This window comes from Mytilus trossulus, chromosome 6, assembly GCF_036588685.1.
Source record: "Mytilus trossulus isolate FHL-02 chromosome 6, PNRI_Mtr1.1.1.hap1, whole genome shotgun sequence".
In the NCBI taxonomy this organism is placed as follows: Eukaryota; Metazoa; Mollusca; class Bivalvia; order Mytilida; family Mytilidae; genus Mytilus; species Mytilus trossulus.
In genome coordinates this window covers 19,883,411-19,909,962 of record NC_086378.1, presented here as the reverse complement: position 1 = coordinate 19,909,962, position 26,552 = coordinate 19,883,411, and the positions used below count along the sequence as shown (strand labels likewise).

The following is a 26,552-nucleotide window of genomic DNA, read 5'->3' as shown; positions in this document are numbered from 1 at the left end:
TATCCGTCAATAAAGGAGTAGGGATTTTTTTATCATTTGGGCAACAAATATGTTTGAAATTTTGTCAACCGACAAAGTCAGATTAACCAATTCTGGAATGGCAACATTTGTCCAGCACAGTGTTATTTGGACAAACAGACAATGGCACGCATTGATGGATATACTTGCTGCTTTATTCATTTTTAAAGCACAATTTGATTGATCGTTTGTTGGTTATTGAACGTCCAGTGGCAAAAATTTCATGCATGTTCAAAGCGAGAAGTCGTTTTCGAAACAGATTATGAATTATAAGGTATACCAAAATGTTACAATGTTATCATCGATTAGCAAAAACAATTTTCTTTGCTTTTAGAATTGGTACGTCAATATTGTTTTTACAAAAGTTATATCTTTTGATTTCAAATTAACACATATATGGTTCTGATCTCATTAAAAAATTGTCACTTAAGTGTCGAGAATTATTCGTATATTTTGACTTATGCACTCCGCTGCATTTGTTTGCATCTACCGGAACCTGCTGTTTAGTGCATAGTTGTTGTTTTATATATTTCAAAGTGTTTCTTGTTTTTTTCGAATATATAGAACGTTAGTGGTTCCGTTTGAATGGTTTTACACTAGTTATTTTTGGACACCTGATAGCTTGCTGTACGGTGTGAGCCAAGACTTCGTGTTGAAGGCAGATGAGTACAAATGTATAGTTTTACACGTATGAATCTCATAATGACTAGCAGAGCACTAAAAGACTCAAAACAAACATATAGTTGGTATCCGGTATACGAGTACATGGCGCATTTAAAACTAAGCTAAACAAAATTTGAATTTTCGAGGTGAGTAAGACAAAAAAAAGTGTTATTATGTAATTTTTTAAAGTTCAGGACGGAAATGGTTCTATTAAATGCTTAACGTACCGTGGCAATATCATTGCATATTCTCGACGAAAAAAACATGTTTGATCAGACGATTACTTCATATAGATTAATATTTGCGTACACTATCCATTGGCAATCATCAAGCATGCTCAGTTTGGTCCGTTCAAATGGCGGTATTTGTCAACTTATTATGGAAGGACAGTCATATAAATTTAAACCAGGAGAGATTTTCACTATAATTATAAACTATTTTACGTTTGCATCGAACAATGTAAATTATGTCATCAAATGTAATAGATGCAAAAAAGATTATAATGGACAAACAGGAAACACTTTACGGAAAAGATTTACTGTTCACCGTCAACAAATCCGACATAACGAATAAAGATGATTAACGTAAGTGAAAACTCGGATTTATGCGCTATCAACGAATCACCCAATTACTATGTTTTCCCATTTTACCAGTGTGACGACCAATTCATCGAAGAAATGAGAATTAATAAAGAAAATATGGTTAAACAAAAGTACAAACCAAGCGTAAACAGAGACAACATCTAGGGTCATTAAATTTTGAAACTTTGAATTGTAATCCATTTGGGTCATAAAATGTAGCCCACGTCTTTGTGAATATATGGAAACTTGCCCGCAAATATCATTTAAAAATGACCAAAACATTGTTCCATATGCAGACATTAATTGCAAAACGGTAAACCTAATTTACTGTATTTTATGCAGCACTTGCAAGGAATTGTACATCGGACAGACTGGTAATTCAATAGCCAGAGCGTCCGTATTCATAGACAAAATAAACGAGATCTATCCACACGAATGCAAGATGTGATTTAACATGTCAAAACGTGAAGTAGTGGACAATTTACCGTATATCCTTTCTATAAAACGAACGAATCGAACAAATATAAAAGACTGGCAAAGGAAGCACACTTCATAAAGGACTTTCAGTCAAAATTAAACGGATCTAACTAAATACGTTTTGATTTATCTCCCCTTACCGTTATTGTAACATAATAAACGTCACCAGCGGTAGTGTCGTCAATGACATTGTTTAGACGTCGCATGAAGATCGCCAGAAGGCAATGAAAGCGCTAGTGACAATATTTTAACGAACTGTTATTATTTGATGTGAAATGTAATTTGCGAATTTAAAACTTTTAATATACATTATGTGCACCATATTTATTTACTTTTGCTTTATATATACATGTATGTAGCTAGATGGTTCGGTTTTAAAACCACGACTCCATCATTAGAAATGTTCAAATCATTATTCCTTGAAAAATATTTAGATAATATGCGAAGTTACATACAACAATCTTTGCAATTATCAGTAACAACACTACGTGTCTGAACTAGCTAACTCGATCAACAACTATATGTAACCTTATCATCTTATAGATTTGATATATAAAATATAATAGGCAAAAGTCATTCTACGAGTTTGTTACTAACCGTAACAAACATCTTAATTAGGAAAATTACATGGAATCAAACAATTTGATACTCACACTCAACAATAACACTGACAGTTGAAGATGTCTTACTCCCGTATTTATTTGTCGCCGTACACATATAATTCCCTGCTTGATTACGATCAATGTTCTGTAGATAAAATACGGATGAAGCTCCATTACGAATATTTGGTCCTGTCCATGACATTGAACAGTTCGGATTACATTCAGCTGTGCATGTGATAGGACCAATATTTCCTGTTGTCTCTGTAACCGTGTATATCAGTGTGTTTGGCTCTATATTAACCTGTTCTGGTCCGTCTGCAATAACAACAGTACATTTTTGGAGCTTTATTATTTAGTCACTATGCCTTTTCACAATTTTTTATGTTTTATTTCATTTTGTGGGTAATGCAAAACTTTGTTTGATCTTTATTCACTTATAACGAAGTTTACTGTCACTGTATTAGTTGCTTGTCTATATAATGATGTCGTTTTGAAGCAGCTGATATAATCACAAACACGGTTATAATTTGAGTGAGTAAGTCTTCAAAAAAAAGTAAAAACAAAATCTTTTAAGAATGAAGCATTTGAATGTATATATACATTTCAACTATCTAAATTTTTTTTTTATATCAGTTCAAAATGGATTACACGACTATGTACCATCGTAAAGTAATGTGATCAAAGATGACCAAAGTCTGTAGACATATTACATGTGTACATGTTAAAAGAACGCAGAGAACCAAATTAAACCGATCTTTAAGGTGATCTCAATTAACCAACGTCAGTATATGAGTGAGGTGACCAGAGGTTACCATCTTCAACTTGTTTATAACAGAACCAGAGGTAATCAAAGTCAAAATATGATGTACTTACAAAGGATGTGATATTCAGCACGTGTCGGTTAGTATATAAAAAGGTATATAGTATGACAATAAGAGCGCGGGGCTTTGCCCCAAGCTCTTATTTTCATAGTATATACCTTTCTATACGCTATCTAATTAAGCACATATTTACAACTTGAGTAATCCTGTCATTAGTCTATTGATATGTTTTGGCTTACATTTACATAGTTTTGTAAATCTACTTACTAGTATCATTGTAAGATATTGACTTCAGAATGAAAAGATTGTAGTTGCTGGTGTAAGTATGTTTATTGGTATATTTGTATAATGCTGTGTTTTACTATACATGATAAATTTCAAAACATATAGATAGTTTGCAGTGGCAGATCACAAAAGACGGTGGTTGAAAATTAATGCTTATTTGGGGATGATCAATGCTTTGAATAAGAACCTACAGTTAAACCCCTCCCCCTTTATTTTGGGGTGGAACCCCTTTAAAAATTGATGGATCGGCCCATGGTATATACCCATATGTAGTCTAGTGAATAGTTCACAAGCATGACATATCTTTTACTGGACATTAAGCAACCAATGATCAATTCATTCATGACGAAATATATCAAGTTGCTTTTATTTCCTTTACAAAGTTTCATGTGTCACTTTATTTTTGTTTACAAAGTAATTACATGGAAGATAATATAAATGATTACAATTTTAGGTGGCCCTGTAATCTAACCAAGTTATAATAAACTACAATGTATATGTGTTACTCTTTATTTAATTGAAAGAAACTTTTAATTGTCAAACACATTTTTTGATCCGAAGATTAATAGTGGGATGTTAAAAAATAAATTTGAAAACTAATTACAAACTATTTAAATAAATTTGGATAACACCATATTTCTCAAAATAGCCAGTAGCAATTTGCATTTCAATATCTTGATTACGATACAAAATCTTACCCTGTTGGTCATTCATATGTACTATGAAAGTTAGAAGACAAAGTCAAGCAATTTGATTGGACGAAAAGTTGAAAGTATGTGCTAAGTTTAAAACGAACTAGAACACACCCGCGAAATCGCGGGCATTTAGAGCGTAGTTTAAAGTCTGTAAAGTGTTGTTGGAAGAATTTTTAAAATACTGAATGACTCGTTTTCTCGTTTAAATTGTTTTGCATTGTCATTTCGGGGCCTTTTGAAGCTGAGTATGCGGTAAGGGCTTTGTTCGTCACTCAGTTTTGAATGCTGTACCTATAGTTGTTAATCTCTGCGTGATTTTGCCGTCTCTTGTGGAGACTGAGTTGTCTCAATACCACAATCATACCACATCTTCTTTTTTTTGTAATCAATGAATTTTGTAAAAGATTTAATGACTGGAGAATTTCAGAAAAGGTATCAAAAGTTCATATGAATAATTTTAGCGCTTATCTGTATATTATGAACATTTATTACTATATAAATAAAGTGTATTTACTTTCAATTCTTAGTTAACTGATCGATTCATGGTGGTAATTGATATAGTATACCGACCCTCTCTTTTTAATAAACTCTGTGACCGCCGTGAATAGTAAACTTGAAAATGATAGCAGATAAAATTCTGAAAATACACTTTATTCGTAGTACATGTATGTTCAGTATACAGAAAAACGCAAACCGGAAGTCTTATCTGACTTAAAATTTCGTCCAATGACAATATCCGGATGCATTTTTTCTCGTTTTTCTCCCAAAATAACTCAATCTGAATAATTATATGAATGGATGACAAATGCAACTATGCATTGTACCTTTAGGACACAGAGGCGTGTTGACTAATTTATTGTGGAAAGAAGAGAAGCGACACCCGCATTTCTTTTTATAGGAATGCCCTACCTATAGATAAATTACTAGTACGCCTAAATATTTACTACCATTCTGTTGTACTCGGCCGAACATTAATAAATTACAGCGTTTATTTAAATGAATCTCTGTGACAATTTTCCAAAAACCCGTGTTAGCATGTATTGTCAGTTATAGAAAATGCTTTTCATAAGTGTTCTTTTCGTTTCACACGAAACTTTTCATTCATAAAAATATTAATAAAAGGTATTAAATACAAACCAGTAGCCCTTTTCACAAAAACTCTTAAGTAAATCTTAAGAGTAAAAACTATCGTAACTTTAAGAGAGCTATAACCCACTCTTAAGTATTACATTTAAGAGAAATCTTAAGAGAAAAAATAAGAATTCAAAATGGCTGCTATATATTTCTTTTTATTATTATGAACAGATCGAAGAGCTTCAGAAGAGATCACTTTTTTGGGACAGGACCGACGACCTTGATTTGTTAAATAATGACCATTCAAATGCACGGTATCGTTTCCCAAAGCAGTATATTTGGATGATTTAGAGATGCCATTAAAAGAACTCCCAACAAATCAAATGCAATCCCGTCCATATTCAAGATGTATAACAAGACTAACAACACAAATCAAACTAATTTTCCGTCTAGTAGTTTTTAAATATGCGAATTTGGTGCGCTCTATCACTTCCGTTATGGAGTGAAACATTGCAAATTATGTTACGCCAATCCCGAACACTTAATTACACACAAGCAAGACTAAAGGGTGTTCATATATTAAGAATGTTTAAAATCAATACACCTATTTTCCAAAGCCTTAAATTTGTCAGTCTGATTATTGTACACATAGTTTCAGAAATGGTCACATTTGGGATGAGATATGAGGGTTTTCGGAAAAAGGGGGAATTGTCCGATGACCAGTTTATCAAACTACCTTTATTCAATCCATTTCAACTGGACATCTGCGTACAAATGATTTCATGTTTGGGTTTTATTAATTAGAACAACAACAGTGCATGCTTATCCGATTTAGAAATGTAGTAGTTGCTTTCAAAGCCGGACATATAATTTATTTTTACAAATTTAATTCAATGTTACTGTTTCAGTCATGTTTAAAAATGTAATACATTGCTTCTTAAATGTTTGTTTACAATTAAAAGACATGATGGGTTTCATGTAAACACTTGATATTCTGCATATCTGACATTAATCAATATACAACTTATACAAGGTGCATTATATATGTACGTCCCATGTCCTTGCTTAGAGCTGCAGAATAACTTCTCAAAAATTGGGTCAGACATGTTGAAAACGAGTGAAAATCACAAGAATTATCGACGACATAAAAAAACCAGATAGAAAACCTTTAACCATTAACTAATAAATCTATTAAATACTAGGCTGCATTTAACAAACCTTATTTTAAATCATATTCTTTTTTTAATTATAATTAGGGTATCTAGTTTTAAAAATTTTACTGTGAACCCGCTTATTAATCCAGTTGGCCTGTCTAAGAAATAATCGTAGGGGGGCATGCAAGTGCATGATGTCAATTATTTCGAAAGCAGTCGTAGACATAGACAAATTTTAAAGGGCCAGGTGATTATCTTCAAAATCTTGAGCTCTACCATTTGTCCATTTACTATAAAATTCTAACATTAGTTGCTTAAAGGAGATATTGCATTGCCCTTAAATGACGAATTTGAAGTTCTTTTTTTTTTATCAATTTCTATCTAGTATTATATATATAAAATTCATATAGCAAAAATGACTTAGGAAGTTAAGAAGATATACAAATAAATCGATTTGGCCGATATCCTAATAAAACTTATTGACCTTTTAATTAAGAGTTATTTTTCATTTCATTGCGTTTTTACACGGCCGTCACAATTTTGACAGGACGTATTTTTGTATACATCCGTCCACCCGTCCTTCCTTCCTTCCATCCGTCCGTCCGTTCCTTCATCTATCAATCATTCTGTCCGTCCGCGTCCGTCTATCTCTCCGTCTATCCTTCTGTTCAGCGTAAGCATGTCGCATCGTAATTTGAGAACAGCTTATCGATATAGTTTTCCTTAAACTTAACAAAGTTATTTCTTGAAATGGTCAAACGATCTGTAAATCTTTTAGTGAAAATCAAATGAAATCTTTTTGAGTTAAAGAACTTTGTAAGTACAACAGGAGTGTGGTTTTTTTTAACATTTCGCGCCATATCTCAAAACGATTTATCATTATTGCATCAAACTTTACACACTTCTAAGTAATGTAAATCTTAACTTCTGCATACTTTTTGGTGAAGTTTTTAATTTTTTCAAGGCGTTATTTAGGGGGTTTTTGTTTAAAAAAAAAAAAGGGGGTCACTTATTGCGATGTATCTCTAAACCTATATAAAATATATGGATTTTTTTCTTTTTTTTTGTGGCGACAAGTCGAAGACGTTGTTTTTTCATTCAGTTTTAGCATTACATATAGTGGCAGCTTAGGGTGAAACAAACAATATTTTTTCCCCAGGGTCAAAAACAAATTATTTTTTTTCTCCAAAACTGGGAACAAACATTTTTTCTCCCAAAAAATCAAATTCTTCTGTTTATTGATGATCCGTCATTGTGCCGGATGTTAGATACCATCGAGTCCGATCAAATTTTGCCGGTGTAGTTTAGACACAGTGTTCTCAGTCATTGTATATGTTCAGGACCATATGATAATTTGGACCATATGCGTATGGTCAGACCATATGAGTATTATACTCGTTTGGTTATTGACCGGCCGGCCCATATGAGTATTTCAACCATATAGGTATATTCTTTTTCAAATATGCAATAAAAATGTTTCAATAATACAATAAACTGTATCTTTAAAAAAATGATGGGTACGTATAAAAAATGTATTAACTTTACAATTCACAGGCTACAGAAACATTAACTATAGATGTAGATCTTAGTATTCGTCGCTTATAAATTGTATTCTTGCATGTATGCTTAAAATGACATTTACTTCCACACGGTACCATAGCTTTCTTGCATTTGCACGTTTTGTTTGTTCACGAACATTTTCCGTTACACATTTTACTGTTTTACTTGCGAGCGACAAGCTAACATATTTATAATATTGTTTTCCGATTTACCCACTCATTACATAAAGCTCGTGCACCGGAATTTGCCGGTGGTGTACTACATATTGATGCAGCGTGTAATACATATTATACGCATTGTTTTTTTTTCGTAGGTTTTGAAAACACTGTAATTGGAGAAAATTGTCAAAGGGGTGACTATAAGTGATAATCGAAAGTTGATATTGCGCAGGTGAAACGAAAATGAAACAATGTTGCTATGCAATTGTTTATCTTACGATTAGTCGTAAGTTTTTACTTAAGATAAAAACTTAAGAATACTCTTTTTTGAAAAAAACGGCTACAGTTGACATTTTGACAAATGATTGATCTGTGAACAAAATTACCTTAAGACTAATACATTGGGTAAGATATTCGAAAAAGAGTGTTTGAACAAATCATACAAGTTGGGCAGTTATGAAACATACATGATAAAAAATATGTAAAATGTTCAAAATTGATTTTTCATAAACAAATGCAAAAACAACAATGTTCATAAAAACAGGATATAAATCACGATCATGTCATATATTATGGCATGTACTAGAATTATACTTACACATAACCTTTATATTCACTATAACAGACATCTCACTGCCAATAATGTTTGTAGCCATACACTGGTAGTCTCCTGCCTGGTTTCTATCGATGTTCTGTAAATTCAATACAGATGTGGTACCATCAGGAATATTAGGTCCATTCCATGTCATTGTACATTCAGGTTTACAATCGGCTGTACAATTAATTGATCCAACGCTATCGGTGGTCTCACGAACAGTGTAAACCTGACTTGGTGGGGTTATGGTGACCTTGGTTGGACGATCTATAAGCACGAAATACTTTTTATTTATACTTTTCATTGTTCATGTTCTATTTCGTAACATTGTTGTCCACTTAGAGGTAACACATTTTTGATTCTAACCTTCGTTTATTTTGTGTATTCATTTTAAAAAAGAAACTCCCTCCCATCCCTCCTTTAATCTATAAAGAAAGGCGAAATATAGCAAAGGGATATCCATTCTCAATAATGAAAAACAAACGAACAAAAACATTCCAATAAATGGAAAAGATAGGAAGACAAGCAACAGTATACAAAACACAATAGGAAAAGTAAAGAGTGAGCAACACGAACCTCATTAACCTACGGCGGTGATTTCAGACACAGCGGGAGGGTTATTTACAATTACATTCACAATTATGTAGAAACTGAATTTAAAAACGAATATTTAACAGTTCTAATGGAATTTCCCTGGTTGACGCTTGGTTGTCTTTTGTATTTTGACACTAGTATTCCCTCATCTTAATTGATCATATGTATCAGTTGCTAAAAAATACGTTATTTTTTTCTTTTTATGTTTATATGTTTGACCGTTTATTATTATGTCACAGGTAAATATACCATACTAACCCTTTAGGTCAAGTTTTTAAAAGTATATATGCGCCCAGCTTAATTGGATAAAATACACAGAAATTGTATGTGCATAATGTGCTTACAATTGACAATAACATTAATGTAAACAGATGTCTTATTCCAGGCCTGATTTGCTGCCCTGCAAAAATAGTTTCCTGTTTGGTTCCTGAAAATGTTTCGCAGGTTTAATACAGAGTAAGTCAGGGAGGTATCACCAGTAAATTTTGGTCCAATCCATCTAACTTCGCATTCAGGTTTGCAGTCATGGGCTTGACAAGTTACTGCTCCAACACTACCAGTTGACTCATTAACTGTGTAAGTTGGTGTTTGTGGGGAAATGGTAACATTGCTAGGTCCATCTGAAATAAAAAAAATAATATCGTGTTTATTGTGTTTTTCATTTCGTGAATCCTATGGCACTCGTAAACACATATTGTTCACTAATTTAACCACTCTTAAATGAATGTCTATTTTGTGGCGTTATGTGGAAAAAACAATGTTTCCGATTTTTTAGCAGAAAAGTCATTTAAATTATTTTATTATCTTAACTCGACATGCATGAGCTGGAAAACACAGTGAAGATAAAACAAAATTTGACACACAACTTTAAATGATTTTAGTTTACAGATGCAACACTGTATTAAACAAGTATTACATGTCTCAATAAACAGCCTCGCCATGAGCGCATGATACGCACATCGTCTTGTGTGTAAATCGTGATGCCTTAATCATAAATATTTTTAGTTAATACGGAGCGACATGTGACGTGTGAATACCTCCATTTGATACGACGCGATATGTAAAAAAACACACACCTGTTTTCATTACAAAGTCCCGTAACTCAAAAAGTTTTAATTTTAGTTTTACAAAAAAGTATACAGATCATTTGACCATTAATTTATACGAAACAACTATATTAAGTTTCATAAAATTTTGTCGTTCTGACGTTAACGCCGGACAGACAGACAGACAAACAACATTTGTATCAAAAATAAATCCCGTCAAAAAATCATAAACACTTTAATTTCACTAAAAATATCCCTTTTTCATCATTTTGTCAATGTTAAAACAGTTTAATATTACACTAAAACACACCCGTGACTGAATTAAAGTATAAAACTATGCGAAAGCCTTATTTTGTCATATGATAAAGTCATGCCGATTATAAGATACATAGTTTCCTCTGCTTTCAAATCTTCTGTATGAACCCGTCTAAATGTAACTTATTAATTAATAAATACATTTTGTGTATTAACTGTCTTTTGATTGGTTAAAATTAATAGTTTTATTTTCAATGTTGTCAATTTCGATGTGACACGCCCACTCTGACGCGTTGTATATTCATACGCCAACATGCTTGTACGTTGTTATTTTACATAATCCGCTTTGCGGATTATTCAATGTGAAGAGTCAAAAATTAGTTTTATGGTTCAATAAATTTAAAATAAATATCAGCCATTCATTAATTGGTAATAATAATTATTTGGAAAACAAAAAGTCCTGGAATAGAGTATTTTTTAATCAACAGCCTTGTCCCATTTTAGTTATAAATAAAGTTGAATTCTTTGATTCGCTGTTTGACGTCATACCCGCTAACAATCTGAAAACTGTACCTATACGCCTTATTTTAAGTCCAGATTTTTAGTATTCGTATTGTTATCTTAGAAAGTCTTACATATTAAAATACTACAATAGGTAACAATTAAGTAGTACCAACCCTGTGATTATGACCCGTGTATATAGCATATTTATGGAACGACATAGCTGTCTTATGTGATAGTATTTATTATGTAATGGTTGGTTTTGCCTCATATGATGTGGGTTTGTTATTATATGCTGTGGTTTTTTTATTATATGCTGTGGATTTGTCATTTTATGCTGTGGTTCCGTCATTATATGCTGTGGTGTTGTCATTATATGCTGTGGTTCCGTCATGATGTGCTGTGGGTGTATCATTATGTAATATAGATACAATGGATAAGCGTTGTTCTTGAGAAAGAAACCATGAGCCCGCAGGGCGAAGGGTTTGTTTTTCAAGAATCAACGCTTATCCATTATATTTATAACTTCAACTATTGTGATAATGCCTTTTCAAAATTAAAGCCTATTCTTAATAAGGAGGTATTGTAAGTCAGTTTAAATAACCATGTTATCGTGACAAACGATGCATTACAATAAAGTATACATATATTGCATCTAAATGGTCAATACAATACAAACAAATGTTTACACAACACGTTTGCTTTTAGATATTTTCACTTATCAGGCATCTGAACATTATATATTTTGACAAAATGAGACATATTTGATCTTATTTGTTGAGAATAAAATGGGAAATGTGTCAAAGCCGGGGACAACAACTTGACAAAAAACATATATGTATTTAGATATAGGGAGATGTGGTGTGAGTGCTAGTGAGACAACTCTCCATCCAAATAACAATTTAAAAAAAGGTAAACCATTAAAGGTCAATGTACGGCCTTCAACACGGAGCCTTGGCTCACACCGAACAACAAGCTATAAAGGGCCTCAAAATTACAAGTGTAAAACCATTCAAACGGGAAAAACCAACGGTCAAATCTATATAAAAAAAACCAGAAACGAGAAACAAGAATATAATTCATAAACAAACGACAACTACTGTACATCAGATTCCTGACTTAGGACAGGTGCAAACATTTGCAGCGGGATTAAACTTTTTAATGAATCCAAACCTTCTACCTTTTATATATATAAAGCATGTGTCTATAATTTCCAACAAGAAGTCTTATTCTTGGCACATCAAGATTTTCTAGCACAGGAATTTGCGAATAAACGGATAAAATTATACTATATTGATTTATAAAACAAAAATAGACACCTATATTGCTAACATTTTCGTTTCATACATGTGGAATAGCTAACGATGATCCGATAATAAACGGTCAAACTCGCTTTTATTAAACAAAATATCCAAAATAAATTAAAAAAAAAACAAGAAACAAAACTAGAGAATAGGGACAAAAAACATATATACCAGGATTCGAACCTAAATCGACAAGTTCTAACTCATTGAGCATGTGCATGAAACCTTTTGGCTACCATCTCATACTAAACGATTTCCTATTCTTGTATGTATAAAGGTACAATCCATGGGTGTCCGTTGTACCGATGGATATCAAATATTCATTTATATATATGAATTAGACAAGTTAATCGTAACCAATTGGTAGCCGAGAGGTTTCGTCGATATGTTGATGTTAGTGACGCTTAAGAGAATGCATGGACTGGTTCGACTCCCAGTGCAGGCATATATAAATTACAAAAATTACAGGTAAGTTGTTAAATTATTTCCATAACTGAACAGAAATCAGTAAATTGGCCAATCAACCTTAATGTAATTAGGCACACAAAGGAAACAAAAGAATATGAAATGGTGAGTCCATTTCAGCGATGAATTAAGGAAGCGTTGATTCTTGAAAAAGAATCATCGGTAAATGAATAGGCTGACGTCACCACAATGGTTTAAATGCTGCGGGATTGTTATTATATGCTGTGGGATTGTTATTATATGCTGTGGGTTTTTTATTATATGCTGTGGTAACGTCATTATACGCTTTTTCTTTATGATCACTCTTCTTTATTATGATAACTCTTCTTTATTATGATCACTCTTCTTTATTATGATCACTCTTCTTTATTATGATGGGGTAAAATTTTCCGGTTCTTCAGTACCCGTATGTATGCAATGAAATTTTAGCAAGTGACGACGAAATTGGGAATTCAACCATGGAAACTATGGAACATGTATTGCAAGATTTAAATCTCAAAGCGTAATCTAAAACATTTATTGATGACAAAATAACGCCTGATATTGTCTGCAAATTGTCATCTCATGAAATGAAAGCTTTATGTGTTCCAAGCAGGACAGACATGATGAGATTACCGATAGAGTGTGTCAAGTACGGAACTGACAAGCCCCTAAGGGTCTGGTCTCAGTGTGGTCCTCCAAACTTTGTCATTCCAAAATCTATCCTGGAAAAGTTCATTGAAAAGATGCGAAGTATCTTACATTTCCAAACTCCTAATGGTTTCCCGAAGCACTATTTACCGGAGGATGGCAGCATTTGGATTAAGCAAAAGATTTTTTTCACAAAAAAAAGTGACAATGAACTTGATGTAGAACTTGGCATAATTTTGAAAGATGTTCCCTTGTGTGGCAAAAACCTCTTGAAACAAATGCTAATAATAATAAGAATTAGAGTGCCGAGGTGGAGATTAAAAAGAGAGAAAGCGTCCATCGAATGGACAGTCGTGGTGTCCGTGAGAGACAAACTTGGAGACTTCACAGGCGGGTCCACAACGTTATGGGACCAAACCACCTTTGGCACATTGATACCAATCATAAAATTGTCCGCTGGCGATTTGTTCTTGTGGGAGGGATCAATGGTTTTAGTCGACTGATTTACCTAGACCATCTCTGCTGATTGATTTACCCCCTCCCAGAGGAGCTTTTTCAGCTTTATGATTATGATTTTTTAAATACTTATTTTGGGCTTTATTAAAGTTATGATATACTGAACAGCAAAAAGGGGTAGCAACAGGAACAAAATTTATAGTGTAACCATACTAATTTAGTAAGCAAAATAATTCTGTATCCACACTAATGCTGTATCCAAATTTTGACAAAGACAAACACCTGTCAAGTTTGAGCAGCCAGTGGAATCTGCTGTTTCGAGCAGCTATTGTATTATTTTCTAGTAAGCTAACTTGCATTTTAATTTCATATTTAATATATTTCTTCTCTTGCAATTACATTATTTTGTAGTTTAATGTATGTGAAATGTTAAGTTAGATATTGTTTTTTTTTTGCACTCAAAAGTATAAATAAATGTTTTCTGTTGCATCATGATGTTGTTTTCAATTGGATCAAACCGTGACATGTTTTTTCTGAGTTAAATGATTTAAAAAGAAAAGTTTAACAGAAAACAATCCACATAAAAAAAAATCCACACAGACAATCAGCCAATGGCTAGCAAATTCTTAAGAACAAAGCAAAGGACAGGATAAAGGACAAATACTAGTAGGTACTTGTACTGAACAGGCGACGTCTAGGTTAAGTGATTGCAGTATTAAGCCATTTTATTACTTGTATATAGTATATACATGTGTACCAGTTTCCAAAAATAGACACGTACACAAACGAATTTCACCTTGTCCGTGAAAATTTTGTATCGGAGCATATCTCGTATATCGTTCATCCTTGACCATACTTGATCTATGGATGCATCATGGGAAGGTAATCTGTCAGAAACCAACACTTGGTCACTATGACATTGGGTTTGAACTCTGATTATGCTGACCTCTATCATATCGGTGCTTCTGATCATATAAAACTCGTGCCAAGGGCATATCTTGAACACAGGATCACTAAACTTATTGTACGTATCTGCTTAATACTGAATAACGAGTGTATAAAAAAGCAAAAAATATCAATATAAGTGAAGGATTTTTGTTTCATCTAAAAAATGATTTCCAGAGGAACATGATTCCCAATATTAGCTCATGTGTGACTCTTTGTTTAAGCTGTTTCATTTTTGTTGTACAAAATCATGGATACCTCTTCCTTTTTCAATATGTCAGTGATATGTTCATTTTTATCAGTAATGTACAAAATTAAACATACATAATATTGACATATTTGTTCACCAAACCAGCTTTTATTACAGGTGTTTTATAAGTAGACATTTGGTTCATTATATTCAAAGTAACGAATATAATAATTACAATCAGTATTAGTGATAGTTATTCTAGTTGTATCTGAAATAAATTCTAAACACCTTAAAAAATCATCTATTCCAAAGTTATTGCCATTCCTCATAAATTCTTGGGCAATAATATCTCTACACTGTTCGTTTATCAAGTATGCAAGAGATGCAAAAATTGGTCGTTCTCCATCTTCAACGTATTGTTTTCATCAATAAATGTATAAGTGTACGTTTTGAGATTTAAATCTTGCAATACATGTTCCATGGTTGAATGCCTCATTTCTTCGTCATTTGCTAAAATTTTATTTCATACATAAGGGTACTGAAGAACTGGAAAATTTAACGTTATCATAACAAAGAAGATTGATCATAATAAAGAAGGGTGGTCATACATTGTAATAAAGAAAAGTTATCATAATAAAGAAGAGTGATCATAAAGAAAAATCGTATAATGACGTAACCACAGCGTATAATAAAAAAACCACAGCATATAATAACAAACCCACAACATATAATAACAAACCCACAGCATATAATAACAAACCCGCAGCATATAATGATAAACCAACAGCACATAATGACGGAACCACAGCATATAATGACAATCAAACAGCATATAATAACCTAATAAACTTATACTTAAATTATGCACTTCCTATGCTTTTCCGTCATTTTAATTTTTTTTCAGAATACGATTCCAACCACCAACACAGCAATGTTAAGACAATATCGATTGGATTTGGTCCGGGGCATAAAACCCCGTTAGGATATCATCATGTTTTCAAAAACTCATTAATGGTGGAGCGTCTGTAAGCTGAGTCTATCTATAAACTGTATAAATATCCATTTGTATACATGCATGTTCACTAAAACTTGTATTCATATAGTGTTATTCGTTTATTGAAACACGAATATCATATGTTTGGGCTTAAATTATTATGGTAAACGCTAAATGTTGAAAACACAATGACTGATAACACAATCACATTAACTAATGGTGAAACCACATCGAGAAATAAAAAAAAACATTATAAGTCATGATAAAACTATATCAAGTCAATACGAAATCATATCGTGTAATATTGAAATATCATTAAGAATTGATCAGTCCATATTGAGTTATATAAAAACAATAAAACATCATTATCATAAGAGTTACACATAAGACAGCAGTAAATTTCCATACCATTCAAAAGTCGTCTGTCAGATTGAAATAAGTTAAATCGAAAATACCTCCTTATTTCAAAAACCAGTCTGTACTAATCATTTCTTATACCTATACCATACCTATTGCAACTAAACATTTTAATTACAAACACGTTTTGCAGGATCTCGATATTGACGACTTCAAGTCTAAACCTTCTGATTGCACTTGTGCTAATTCCCAATTCACATATAATCCTGCTGGCCACGTTATTACCGGTGACCTCAACATTGTTTATAACACTTCTCTACGAAATGTGTTATCGAAAGGTCCGAAATATCGTGAGCCGAAATCCATCAATTGGAAATATAACTTAAAGCCTTTAAAGTCGTTTAGACAGTTTGTTTACCTACTCCAAACAGAAACGAAGTTGTGTCGAATCCGCATGCACACCAGGCAATAGTTTACATATTGTTTGAAAAAGACAGGCACATGATTGGTGAACGGGTAAAAATCGTAGCCAATCTTTTACTCAGATAATTCTCTCTATCTTCACCCACAACTCGCTTGTATGAGTCATATGTTTGAAGTAGTGAAAGCACAGAACAATCACATTGATTTTTTTCGTGTTAGAGATCCGTACGATTGTTCTCCCCCTATTTCCTATTTATCTAAACTTCGTGTCAAAGCTTAAGTCAGTGAGAATCATACTTGTTTTGGCCTATTGAGTGCTAAACAAGTTAGGACAGTCTATAATTAGTATTGTATTGTATAAGTAAGTTTGACAATTTCGGGATTTACAAACGTTCCGGTTAAGGAAAGCTTACAATCTGGTGGAATCATAGGGAATTTGTCTCAGTTTTGAATAAAACTACTAAAGAAATTAAGGAAAGCCTGTGTGTTTTCATTTACAGAGAGAATTTCAAAGTTCTTCCAGACAGGAATACGTCTCCCTTCAATCTTCATCTAGTCAGAATTTTTCTCCTTTCAATAATCTGATACACTTTGGTCGAATCTTTTGTCTTTGTCATGTTTGTGCGGCGTTCACGTTCATAGAGTTGTTCATGTCGTAGCGGTTTTAACATCCACTACTATATGCGCTATATAGAAAAGCATTGGAACTTATTTTTTTGAATATTTAACTACAAGGTCACCGAATGTTTAACTTTTCTTTACATCAATACATTGAATCAACGCCATACCATCTCTGATGTAAGTTGTTAGTGATGGTGCTAAGGAAGTTGAGGAAAGTGCACAAAAGGCTTCAGATTGTAATTGCTTCATCACATCAGACTTGTAAGATTTTCTCAAGGTGCCGTCATCGTGACAAAAGAATATTGGAATGGTACCTACGGCGTATGACAACACATTTTCTATTGTAACATCATTTCTACAGTTTACCAAAATCAGTGCACGTCTAAATACAAGTTATGGATCATGTGATCTGCGATTTTTCTCCCAATTTACATTTTAGTTTGTTTTTGTGGTCATGTTTTCAAACATTTTTAGTTTTGACTTTGATATTTGAATATAAAAACTCCGTGACTGACATAAAGAAAGAGCACTAGTGATAAAATGTCTAGACATGTTAAGATTTATTCAAAAGCTGTGAGCAAATAATTTTTTAATATCTCTTGTAGCATGAATTTCAGAAGAGATATTGATAAGACATGGAGGGTGGGATTCCACATGTAAGGGATCAGGCATGGTCCGTTAAGATGGTTCACAGTGACAATACCATGTTTTTATCTCTTTTATTGTCGTGGGTTTTGTTTCCTCGTATGAATTTGCATTTTGCAGCAATTCCAGCCCTTCGAAGCTTTACACGACTAAGGGATTATAGAAAATGTCTTGCAAAGGTCCATCTTACAAGCGCATACTTCTGTTTGGTATGCCTACATTGCCACCTGAATGATCTCCTTGAGGCTTTTATAACGGTCTTTTATGTTGTCATGTCGCTCCATATACCCTAAAAATATCCATGAGTCTGTCTAATAGCAAAATCGCCATCTACTGAAGGTGATCGAATATAATTATCTAATATGTAAACTGGCATCCATCTTCAGTAATTGTTACGTTTGGTTACCAAAACATAAGGTAATATTTGACAAGACGATGTTAAATAAGTGACCAATTACCATATTGTTCTGCTCCCAATTTGGCAGCAAAATGTCTACGGCTTTAAGAAACATATCCCAGTATTTGAATGAAAGTGATACAGCACACCCACATTGCTTATATTTATCTATATAAGAGGTTGTATATTAGCTTCGAATAGCTCCGTCCTATGCGCGTTAGGACTTGTATCTGGCTTCATTGCAGAAATTATGCGTCTGAGAGAAATGAATTTGATATTATTGATTTATAAAGGTGTGAAATAAGATATAAATGTTGATGATTTTACATTGTACGTAAAAACAAATGATGCAATTGAAATGAAACGCACTCTATCAAATGCAAAATATTCGTAGTGTCATTTACAAAGCTCTTTAATAACGGATTAATTTTGCTTTACTTTATTTGAAATCGTTACAAATAGGTGTTATAACCATGTAAATGATAACAGAAATCATATCACGGATGTTCTTTTACAATGAAGGCCTCAAACTTTTCAATGTCTTCAAATTAAACTAACGTACTTTTAAGCCAATTTTACATAAATTTCACCGTATACTACAAATATTGTGATTTATAGCCGTATACTCCCAATGACAATTAAACTCCTTAAATAAGCGACTTTTCCTTACTCGGTCACAGTCTAAATACGAAGAGTTATCTAAAACAAAACACGCTTTCAAGGAACAATATTCTTAACCATAATTTACCCGTTATATCCAGAGTATATCTAGATAACTAGATAACTAGAAGACCACGCTACAAGTACAAGAGAAGAGTCACCAGTCATTACGTGTGTTTCCTTTATACTCATACATTTTAAAAAACACATGCTTATTAGAGGTAACCGGTGAGATCACGAATCACATACCAATGACAAACGTATCACATAATTAGCCGTATGACACGAAGCGGGATCATTAATTTCAAGTAAGGATGCCTAACTGTTTATTAGTATCTCGCTTTGATCGTAAGTGCATTTATTGATTGATACGCGTAATGCCTATTTTATTCTTTTTATTTTGTATGTCATCAGCAATCACGAAGCATTTTCTGGTGGGAGTGAAGAGGGGGAGGGGTGTTATATTTTCTGAACAAAATATTTTGATTCTGATTTTGGTAAAAAAAAAAATTGCCAGCACCTAGAGTAGGAAACGATTGTTTGAATTGTAGGGGGGATCATGGGCTCAAATAAAAAGGCAGGACAGGCCATAAGGAAATCATAAAAAGATAACAAGATAGCCTCTCTTATTTTTCATTATTGCAAACTTGAAGCTTTTAAAAACAAGTAACAACTTTCCTTGGATGCAGCACCAAACTCTCCCAAACCACTCATCTCGCGTTGAAATTGTTACCAAAACATGAGTTTAGGGTCCGATCATTTAACTTGCATGGAAAAAGGGGGATTTTTTTTTTAAATATATAACTTGATGCCAAGTTCTTAGAGACTGAACGAATAAGGAATTGCTAGAAATGGCAGAGACAACAAAAATTTCTGACGAAAAAATTGAACATGTCCTTCCTTGAACATGCCCTTCCTCCAGCGCCATTTTCAATTTAAATGGCTGGTCTCTTAGTTCCAAATTTCTGTCCCAATAATAGATTCGCCTGATAATTTTCGCCTAGTTATTTCTTAGGCCTGAAATTACCGGCCAGGTCATACAATAAGGTTTACATTTTATACCCAGTCATGTATTTGACGATTTGAAAAATTACCAAGTCTAGCGAAACGTCTATATATATATATATACTTTTATATATGAAGTGACCCCTCCTTGGGCGCATACATGCAAAGCTTTAAAAAGAATAAACTGATTTTTTTTTTATTAATTCGAATCATTGTTTAGAATGAGCCTTTTTTTTATTCCTTTTACTCTTTTTACTTAGGAAAAAAAAGAAAAAATCGAATACCAAATACTTAACAGAAAACTTCATATATATACACTATGTGTTCTTTCGAAGAATAAAAGATGAATAACCAAATAAGATATAATAATATAATTTTATAATTCCAGCGTATTAAGTTCCATTTTTTTTTCCGGCGTTCTATTCTTTTTTCCCGGACCAAATATACTAAATAATAACAGCAACACCGCATACTGAATGGGGGTTAGTAGACGACCCTTTGATTCTAGGATCGGAGCTGGCAGGTCAATTAAATAAATTTGTTGGTCAGGAAAATAATAGTAATAAATATGCTGGCTCCCACCTAAAATAAACTGGCTTCCAAATTCTATTATACGATAAATTATACATGTGTACCCAAATTGCACCTATTTGACAGTTTTTTTACCTACGTTTTTTAATGATAAAGAAAAAAAGGACCATACTTTTTATTTTGTAGCCCTATCCTTCTTTATTGTACAGGTACCCTAATCTAATTTTTAATCTATATTGAGTTATAAAAAAATGGGTTTGAATCAACCTCCAAACTATCCATGATTCTGTAATGAGGAGTTCCCAAATTGCATCCATGCTTACACACACATCGTCAAAAGTCTAATAATCGAGCTTTTGTTTAATTTCTACAAATAATTTGGACAATTGGATATTAGTCCATGCTTACTCTTCATATTTTACGAAATGGATACTTACAATATATAATGTATTTGGTAATTTTAAAAAGATGACGTTTTGATGACGTCGCATGGTGACGTTTTCGTACATTTTGCCTTTTCAGTAAACAGTCCATCTGTTGATAAATACTGTGAACGTTTTGTGTGTATCTAAATATGTTTATCTATGTTGAAAGACGTGCATAGTACCAAATCATAAAAATACAAATTGTTTAGTCTCTAGGAAATCTTGTAAGATTTTCGTTGCTGTTTTCTCTAAATAGAGGTTTCTTAACATCTTACGAACGGACGAAACTCTACGAACGTATCGTTATGGAGCAGTAATTTTGTTATAATAAAATCCATAATAAATGTCTACCGATACTGCAGTGTGTTTAAAAGACAACAGTTAACAACTTAATATCCTTTTTTGCAATCTTGCATTGTATTGTTGTCATTAAACATCCGTGTTCCAATTCATTTTCTGTTGTTGACTGTTTCGTTGTTTTACGTTTAGCTCCGTTTGTTGACATGTCGTATATACAGTGGAGATTACTTCTAACCTTTCATTAGAACGGTCAGAATATCAGTCATAGAACTGTTCTAACCTGTCATAGAACTGTTCTAACCTGTCCTAGAACCGTTCTACCTAGAACAGTTCTACCCTAGAACTGTTCTAAGGAGAACTGTCAGAATCAGTTCTAGGTGGAACTGTCAGGATCAGTTGTAGACAGAACTGTCTAAATCAGTTCTAGGTAGAACTGTCCAAATCAGTTCTAACCGTAGAACTGTCAGCAGAACTGACTAAATCAGTCAGGACTGTAGAACAGTTCTATATGACGTCACTGCAGTAAGGGCACTTTAGAATTTAGAAGAAATAAATCACTTCCAATTACTTTACTATATGATAACATATGTTCTATATTTTTAACTGATCAAACGTTACATGAACAAATATCGAAGTCGATAGAAGGTTATCCAACTCATCGGAGAAATATTTTTATAAGATTGCATACGAAAACATCATTGTTTACGTTTCTTCGTTCCCCGTTTTTAACAGTCTCTTCCTAAATATAACTCTGCATTTAATTCTTGGAATTTTAATCGTAATTTACCTTGTTTGCCTTGGATTTACATTCATTTAAGATTCTGTTTTGACAAATGTTCAAACGAAATTAATGCACAGTGGATGAATAAGAATTATGGGATATTAATGAAAAAAGTGTTGTTTAACGTAAAAAAACAATATACATTCAGACATTTGCACCATCTCGTCAATTTAGCCTGACTTATCCAGATCTAGGAGTCTGGAACTCAGAAAAGTTTACTCGATCTGAATATGAATGAAACATTTGCCCCTGGACGTTCGGCTACAAACAAAATCATGCATTTTTCTTTCAGTATACTATTCTAAGAAGAGAACTTAAATTCCCATACATGTACTTTTTATTTTAAAATGAAGTATATGAATCAGTCATGTGAGTGTTGGATGATGCCGTAAAATAGTTTTGCTTAAAAAAAACCATCAGTGAAAAAAACTACTGACTTAAAAAGTCACTTTAGTGACGGTTCATTAACTGGGATACAGAGAGGAAATAACGGCGTGTTTTATATATGGTATAGATACACCTTAACGCTATTAGTCTACCGTTACTGGATATCACACAGGTTCCCGTAAAATTTTGACTTCATAAAACAAAATATCCGACGCCACAACGGGAAAATGATTGTTGTATGCTTCAAAAGTTCAAGAGGCCGGGTCAGCTAGGATTGGCAATAAGTTGTATTGTGTTCCAAAGTTAGTGTCATTTTTATCATACGATCCGTCCTGATATAAAAATATTATTGGTTTACAATTAGGCCATATATATTTACATGATAAAGTGTAAATAACTTCAGCTTTGGTTGATGTAGTCAAATAATTTTGTTAAAACGAATCAGTCTGATGCACATGATACTTGTATATCGAAACTACTGAAATTTGTTTACAATTCCATAATTTAAATAAAAAGAGGACTTGCTTAGGTACTCTTAATTGATGTGGAATTTTTTTTGTAGCCAATGTGTTCCAATATCATGAATATTGCTGTCATCTGAATTATACAATCCATCGTGATATGTAACTATAAATGATTTACTATGCGGCTATATACATGATATATATACTAAGATTTACATAATAAAGTGTAAATATGGTCAGTTATGGTTGATGCTGTTTCATATGGTCAGTTTTGGTTGATGCTGTCAAATATGTTCAGTTTTCATGGTTTTGGTTGATGCGGACAAATAATTTTGTTATATATATAAGTTAGTCTGAGATATCAAAACTACTGAAATTAGTTTACGATTCAAAATTTTGATTAAAAGAGATATTGCTTTCATTTAAATTAAACAATCCATCCTGATATAAAAATATAAGTGATTTACTTTGCGGCTATTAAAATTGATATCTTGTACATAATAAAGTGGAAATATGGTCAGTTTTGGTTGATGCAGACAAATAATTTTGTTATACCAATCAGTCTGAGGTATGAAAACTACTTTGAATAAAAAGAGGACATGCTGGCACTCTAAATTGATGCAAATGAAATTAAGTAGCATTGTGTTCCAATATTTCCATCATTTGCATTATCATGATTATACAATCCATCCTAACATAAAAATATTACAGATTACCTATGCGACTATAAGAGTTACAGAAAAAAGAGCAAATACGGTCAGTTTTGGTTGATGCGGTCAAATATGGTCAGTTTTGATTGATGCAGATAAATAACTTTGTTACATGAGTCAGTCTGAGATATCACAACTACTGATCATTTGCTAATATTTGTTTCTGATGCAATATTTTGAATAAAAATAGGAAATGCTGGCACTCTTAATTAATGCGAAAGAAAACAATTGTGGTCATTGATTTCCAATATTGCAGTTATTTATATACTACACTCCCTCTTGACCTAAAATTATAACTGAATTATTATGCAGCTATATAGATTTACATAAAAAAAAAACATGATAAGTTTTGGTTGATGCAGTCAAAAGATTTTATTACACGACTCAGTCTAAATTATAAAAACTACTGATATTTGTTTATGATTCAATATTTTGAATAACAGGAGGACATTCTCATTGGAGGATAAAGGGAGGGCCGGGATTTGTAACCCCACTTTATTTTTAAATATTAATGCATTTGAATGGGAGCATATAGTTGGTCCCCCCCCCCTCCCCCCCCCCCCCGCAGCCTTTTTAATTTGCTGGATCTGCCCCTGCATGCTGGCAATATAAATTAAGTTTGCGAACAAAATTGTTTTCCAATATTGCTGTAACTTGTATATTACACTCCCTCTAGACCTTAAATTAAAACTGAAGTGCTGTGCAGCTATATAGATTTGCAGAAAGAAAGAGCAAATAATGACAGTTTAGATTGATGCGGTCAATCGATTTTTGTTACACAGGTCCGTCTCAGGTATGAAAACAGTAAACAGATATTGCATTTGAATAATGAGGTCTGATAATTTTGTTATGTGATACAGTGCCATCCTGACTCCCAGAATAACAAATGTAAAACAATTCAAATAATAATAACCTCCCCCCCCCCTTTCCCAACCCTCATAATACTAACGGCCTGATTTATGTACAAAAAATGAAAGAAAAACAAATAATTTATGTAACACATCAACAAAAGAAAAGAAAATCACTGAACTGACATGGAACAGGCACAAACATGCAGCATATGGTGGGGTTAAATATGTTTTCTTGCCGATTATCAGATATCAGATTAGAAACTGGGTCTTTCGGAAATAATATATTTGATTTTGAATTCTTAGGAAAATATTTTCTTGGATTATTACCAAAAAGAAAATAGTGTTGAATTTAAAAAAAAAATTGTCGCGTAGCATAAGTTTTTTTTCAAGTTAAATGGTCGGTTCCTACTAGTTTAAATGTTTATTTTTGAACAAACATATATATTCAATACCTTCTATATGTTTTTCTTTCAAACACATGCACCGTGGTTAATTAATAGATTGTCCTCATTATTAAATCATGCTATCATTCCACGTGACTATTAAAAGTGTAGAAGGTGACCACCACAGGTATACATTTATACGTACTGTTTCGTTTTGATCCGTACATAGGCACTTCCGGTATATGGGTTAACAATACCTAGTCTTATTATATATCCATTCGTATACTTGCTCGTATTGTATCGTTGTTTTCTAATAAAGGGAACTGTGTGAGGTGTAAAAAGGTATTTTAGTCGATTATTCGATTTTAATAAACTTTACCCAATATGAAAATCAATGCTTCTTATACGTTCGTTCGTCATTATTCGTCGGTTCGTGTTCTCACCGGTTACCTCTATTGGAACGCACTTCGTTACACAGAATTATAATTTTACACTAAGACCCGATCGTTCTGTTTTCGACACAATACAATGTATAATGCGTAACGTATAAAAGAAATCATACTTACACCAGATATTAATTGATATGTTCTCTGATCTGACAGTTTGACCTTTACCATTCACAGCTGTACAGTATATTACCTTCCCGTCGTCAGATTTGATTCCAGTGTACGTCAGTTCACTAGACGATCTACATTTACCATTATTGCAAGAAGTATCGGGCTGAGGAGTAGCTAAACTAGTAATGTTGTCTGTAGATAAATACCATTGTATCCTTGATGATGGTCTACCAGCGTCTGTTGTACATGTGAATGATTTACTTCTGCTCACTACTATACCTGGTGGATTATCGTCGACTTGGTTTGTTGTAATGTGTACTTGTGTAATTGGAACTGAAATATAGCATTGAAACATGTAATCATACGTTTTTTGATTGAGTTAAGTCTGCCAATTGATATTTTATCGTATGTTTTTCTATGTAGTGATGTTATGCTATTGTTTCAGAAAAAGGGAGAAGGTTTGGATCCATTAAAACGTTTAATCCCGCTGCAAATGTTTGCACCTGTCCTAAGTCATGAATCTGATGTACAGTAGTTGTCGTTTGTTAATGTAATATATACGTGTTTCTCGTTTCTCGTTTTGTTTATATAGATTAGACCGTTGGTTTTCCCGTTTGAATGGTTTTACACTAGTAATTTTGGGGCCCTTTATAGCTTGTTGTTCGGTGTGAGCCAAGGCTCCGTGTTGAAGGCCGTACTTTAACCTATAATGGTTTAATTTTTAAATTGTTATTTGGATGGAGAGTTGTCTCATTGGCACTCACACCACATCTTCCTATATCTATATATGTCAAGCTGAAAAGGAATCAATGACAAAATATATGTTATAGGTATATGATATACTCCAAGCTTTTCGTACACACTTGCATAACAATTTACTATTTATCAGCTGATCCGCACCGTTATGATCTTATTACGCTTTTCAAATTATACTCCTATATCGTTTGTTTGTTTTGAATAAAATACCCTAAAGAAAATAGATCTTAATAACG

The 26,552-nt window shown here is 32.9% G+C and overlaps 1 protein-coding gene across 1 annotated transcript in view; it reads right to left on the bottom strand.

The window, feature by feature from the left end:
- Positions 1-26,552, bottom strand: part of LOC134722395 (hemicentin-1-like) — a 147,979-nt gene that overhangs the window by 109,412 nt on the left and 12,015 nt on the right. The window contains exons 3-6 of the mRNA XM_063586013.1: positions 25,570-25,893; positions 9,622-9,897; positions 8,687-8,950; positions 2,393-2,656 (exon numbers count right to left, since the gene is read on the bottom strand). Of these exons, the coding sequence (XP_063442083.1) occupies positions 2,393-2,656; positions 8,687-8,950; positions 9,622-9,897; positions 25,570-25,893 (1,128 nt within the window). The remainder of the gene's footprint in view (positions 1-2,392; positions 2,657-8,686; positions 8,951-9,621; positions 9,898-25,569; positions 25,894-26,552) is intronic.